Here is a 5316-nt window from a genome sequence, read left to right as displayed (position 1 = left end):
TTTGATCTTTTTAATAGCGATGTTCAAAATAATAAATTTTAAGTAAGGTACAATTTTTACTGTTTCAGAAGATCATAAATATAGCAAAGCTAAAGAAAGATGCACACAATTTTTATCTAAAATGCTAAAAGATTAATAGATTTATTCAATTATAAGCGGCAAGGTTAATCCTAACACAAGATCTAGAGCAAACATAGCAAAATTAAATCTAAACATCGCACCATAAATAATCCAAACGTAATACTAGATATTTCCACCGAGAAGGATGACATCAGATGACTAAAATTGCTTCACGAGATTCCGTAACCGCTTCATGAAACCGCCTTCCTCCCTCTCAGTGGGCATCATAGGCTCGATCGGGATCCGACCGGAGAACTTGAACGCGTTGTTGCCGAAGGGGGACTCTATCTCCTGCAGGTCGTCGTCGTGGTGGCGTCCGAAGGGGTCGTGGTCGAAGGGGTGCTCCGGAAAGGGATGGGGTATGGATAAGCCAATACCGCGGATGGTATCGTCGGACGAGCTCCAGACATCAAACAATTTGTCGAGTGGGACGGTGATCGTCGTCGGACTGGCGGGTTTCGGCGAGTCCCGCTTGGATTCCCCGGTGGATTCGGGGGCGGCGAACCTCCTTCCGAGGAGTCGGGCGTCGGAGAGGGCAAAGAGCGCGAAGAGAACGACGAAGGTAACTGCGATCCGTGCCATGGTTAGGGTTTCCGACTCCCAAGGAGGTGGGTGTTTGGGGATTTGTAGGTGGAGAGAAATCTTTGCTTCGCGAAAGATGAAGTCGATGGATGGGCAGGTAAGAAATTTATAGGGATTATATTTCGATTTTATTTCGGAATCCACATGATTGACGGGATTTGTATGTTTGATCTTAATCAATTAACGTCCGAATCGAATATAAAGGAGTTCGATTCCACCTTAAATTCGGATAAAACCTATGTTGAAGTTCGAATAGGAAACAAATTAAATTAACCAGAATTTGAGTAGAAGTATCCTAGCAGAACATTAATCTATAATGCTATAGTAAAAAGAATATCTAGTAAATAATAACCATAATATCTATCATAAGCTAGTGATACCCAACGCTCCTACCTTCTCATAGCTGGGGGTGTTGGTAGGAAGTCTTATCTGTGATACGTGTGAAGGAAGTAGGATGTTTATATTTTAACATTTTATTAAGTCTAATCCATACCCTTCTCTGTCACGCTTAGTTCTCCTGTGCACAACTCCCTCAATAATAATGTCAGGTTGAGAGTAGAGAATTATGGATAATTGAATCAATTCTTCTCAGATAAATAGATTAGACTATTGGGACAATTCTTCAATATAAACTGCCTACTATTGGGACCTTAATTACTAGTGCTAATAGGTGAAACTATAAAAATAATTGATATAATTAGTTATAGAACTAAGCTTAATCTTGATTATAGCTGTAATCGAGGCAAAGTATTAGAAAATAACATATAAAATTATCATTCACCGATAGAGTTAGATAACTAATTGATTCAAAAACTTAAACCGAACACTTTAAACTCGTACCCTTTAAGGAAACTAGTTTCCAAATGACATAAGATTTTAGACTAATTTGTGTATGATATCCTAAATTTCTCCTTTAAAAAAAAAAGAAGCTAATCAATTAAATAAAAAAATTAAAAAAAAAAAGCTAATCGGCCAACTATTGGATTGTTCTTCCACAAGAATAATTTACCAACTTCTTATATTTTATTTCATCCATCACCTGAATTTTCTTGTGATCAGATAAATAGTAGATAGCGATGTATCTCTCTACCAAATATTCTAGAAGAACCTTCTTTTCTTCTTCTCTACGTACGTTTATTATTAATTTTTACTTGATTGTTAAGAGGTACATATAGACCAAGGATAGATAAAGAGATAGAGAGATAAAGTACAAATCTTACCAAACTATTATGAGATAAAGCTTTTGATTAATTTGCAAAAGGATACACATAAATTTGGTAATATTAGCAAACCAGTTATGGATTGTGATCTATATTATTTAATCCAATGTATGCAGTTGTTTAATAAAAAGAGGAAATTATAGTATTATCCCGCTATAATAGTTTGGTTAGATTTTTTTTTTTTTCATAATACTTTAAAACTTAATCTGTGACGTAGACGAAATTTTAACTATTAATTAGAACATAAAAAAAAACTTAATTACTTTCATATTTAAAAAAATAGTTCACTAATAAAATATTATTAAATTTAGATGAAAAATCTGACGTAAGTTAAATGGAGAATCTGCTCTAAAAAAGCTTGGAATTTCTTTTTCTTTGTTTAAAAAGTTGGACAATATGGAGACTATTGGGTGGGGTTCTCTCATGAGGATGACCTAATTCAACTAGAACTTGAATACCCTGTTTGGGATCACCAAATCGGTGGATTTTATCAAATATGTAGATTAAAACCGCTAAGTGATGAAATTTTAATTAATATCGTTGGATTTGAGGACTTCTAACTAGGAGAAGAAGTACTTTTCTTGCAAGAATCCTTGGCCTGGAGGCCTGTGAAGGTGATTGATGCTAGAGAGATATTGTTGATTGTAGTCTATTTTTATGAGAAGAGTTTTGTGATAGATTCCTGTTTTGGTTAGTTGGTTTTATATGAGAGATTTATGTGAGTTCATAGATTATGTACTCTTGGTATTTGAATTTGAGTTGGATCTAATGATTTCCGGTGAGTTTTTCCCTAAAGGAGATGTTTTTACACAAATTTTGTATTTCTTTTTATTCTTTATCCCTTTATGTAATTTTGCTCCTATCATGCAACATCCAACTGATTGGACGGAGAGATTAGTCCTCCTTAAATACAATGCCACTAGTTCAATATTTTGCAATCAATAAGGCTAACCGCCTCCTAGCGTCAACCCTAGCAAACCGTCTGCTAGGGTTTTCTCATTCTTCCCTTCTATGCTGCTCTCTACACCGTCATCATTAGTATTCTCCCTCTTCCCTCTACTTGTAAGAGGTCTTCCTCCTCGTGAGGCCACCTTCCTCTCTTTCGCTCCTTCTCTTCTTCCATCTTTTCTGAGTTCGACAATGGGTGGGTGCTTGAGCAAATCCCCACCATTAAGGCCACTAAGTCGGCTGCTTAGGGCTCCTGGCCCAACTAGTAATTATTAGCACATACATTGGGGCCCTAGTCCCAGTTTTTCATATTACTAATATACTATAGCCCAAAGTCTCACAATTTACCCTTTCAATAATTAAATATCATGTATATTCATGCAATAATCCACCTAGGGCCTCAATTCCTGTTGACACAGGCCTGCTCTCCTCCCTCCTCGTCATTCTTCATTACATTGCTACATGAGTGTGTTATTATATGTGTTGTTGCTTCGAGCTCTCTTGTGCATGTATTCCTACCGGAGGTAAATATTCTTTGATCTTTTGTGCCCATTGAACTTAGTGCCATGTCACTTTTTTACTTTTATTTAATGTGTGTTATATCCAAAATTATGGGAGCTTGTCCATTAGGTCATCACCCTACCTCCCTTATTTGTTGTTAAGCATTATGCTTACTTAAAACATTTTCCTTTGTTATGCTATCTTTTCTAGACAAGTGGGTGACTTCGCTTAACATTTCACCTATACCAGGATTAACACCCTTTCTTTTGTTATGATGTTATTGAGTGAAAAAGAAAAAGAAAAGACTAATCTATGTTCTTTAGCAAAGGCAAGCAATTGACATATATATATATATATATATATATATATATATATATAAGCTAGTTTATGTAAATTGAATCATCTAAAAACAAGAGTCAAAAGAATAAGAACATTTTTAAGAACCAATACTAGCTCATGACTACAAAAGGATCAAACTAATTCAATCCTCGGTTAAGCTTGGCTACTACCAAGAAGAACATCCTTGTACGGAGTAGCGACGGGCGGTGCGGCGGCGCCGGCCGCCGCCGTCCTCTCCTCCTCGTTCCTCCTTCTCCTGCTGCCTTCCAAGATCAGGGGAACTTGGCCTTCCCTTTCTATTTCTAACCTCTCCTGCGCTCTTCCTCGGAGCTTCTCGAGCTGCGTTCCATCCATTTGCTGCATCTTGAAGACCTTAACCAGATTCAAAAATCCTCCTACAAAGAATAGGAGGCTTCCTGACAGACAAAACCAAGCCCAATTCTTCCCCTGCATGGACTTATATTTGAATTAGCCACATCATTACAAGTATAATCAGCAACAAAGTTTTTAATACAGTGGACCAAACATCGTATTTTCCTACTAACCCTTCGTCTATAGCTGTAAATGATATAATAAAAATCAATTAAAAGATGTCTGAATTCAATAAATTGAGGTTATAGTACAATAATACAACCAATTAGGCTACTGTGTATCATATTTGACTTACTAGTATCTTGATGCTAGAATGGACCGACCCATAGATATCGATCCTATTATGAATTCCAGCAACCAAGAAGAGCAAGCTGCCCATGAGCAATGGGATCTGCACACTCTTTTGTAGGATCTGTACATGGCCATTGGCACTCTCGTAGATCTGGCACACATTGTGGATCGACCCAACTAGCCATAACACCGGTCCTGCGATCATCAGGTTGAGCCCATGCTTCTCCAATCTGTAACGATATCCTCTCTCCATCTGCATCACCCAAAGTGAAATAACTAAGACTATAAGATACATTAATTATAATATGTAGAAGTAAGCGTATCCAAACCTGGATCTCGAAGAAGAGGATGGCAACAAATGTGAGAACAGTCCCAACGCTCTGCACGACCGGAACGGCGAACTCGACGAGTGCAAGCTGGGCGTCGAACTCGACCAAGGCCAAGCAGTAGTCCACCGCAGCCAAGTGGGCGAAGAGGTCATGAACGTTGACAACTAGAAGTAATAGCAATCCTATAAGCACAAGGGCGAGGCCAGACTTCTCGTGTAGATGGATAGGCGAGAGCTGAGCTGCAAAGCCGCCGATTAGGAGAATGGAGGCCAAGAGGTAGATGCCGGAGTTGATGTACTCCCACCTATTACGAGCTGGGTATGGGCCATAACTACGAGCTTCTCGAGCAGTGGCAAGCTTAACCATGGTGCATATGGAAGGATTAGCCGATGGATCTTTGAGAGATGGAGAGGGATTTGGATTGCTGAGAGGAAGTAATTGAAGGGAGAAAGGAGAGAGAGCGAGAAGAGAGGTGGGGGACAGTGGCGTGGCAGGTAGAGAGGGAGAAGTGGGGAGGGAGAGAAGGGGAAGTGGGGGGTAGCTACGTGGCTACGTGCATGGGGTTCCAGGTAGTATACCAGTATATGATACATGGCTGTGGTTTTTTTTTTTCT

At 38.8% G+C, this 5316-nt stretch overlaps 1 protein-coding gene across 2 annotated transcripts; it reads right to left on the bottom strand.

Annotated features, from left to right (window-relative positions):
* Positions 1–3784: 3784 nt before the first annotated feature.
* LOC140765884 (uncharacterized) lies at positions 3785–5096 on the bottom strand. Of its 2 annotated transcripts, none has more exons than XM_073105181.1 (3): positions 4703–5096; positions 4378–4626; positions 3785–4166 (listed from the first exon to the last, which is right to left on the bottom strand). In XM_073105181.1, the coding sequence occupies exons 1-3, from the start codon at positions 5066–5068 to the stop codon at positions 3864–3866; spliced, it is 918 nt and encodes a 305-aa protein (XP_072961282.1). In that variant the 5' UTR covers positions 5069–5096; the 3' UTR covers positions 3785–3863. The 2 variants fall into 2 exon arrangements, with proteins under 2 accessions (XP_072961282.1, XP_072961283.1); XM_073105182.1 differs by having other exon boundaries at positions 3785–4157.
* Positions 5097–5316: the final 220 nt, after the last annotated feature.

Source organism: Typha angustifolia, chromosome 8, assembly GCF_048772165.1.
Source record: "Typha angustifolia cultivar Huaian chromosome 8, ASM4877216v1, whole genome shotgun sequence".
NCBI lineage: Eukaryota > Viridiplantae > Streptophyta > Magnoliopsida > Poales > Typhaceae > Typha > Typha angustifolia.
Note: the sequence above shows the minus strand (reverse complement) of the source record. Positions and strands in the feature narration are given on the sequence as shown.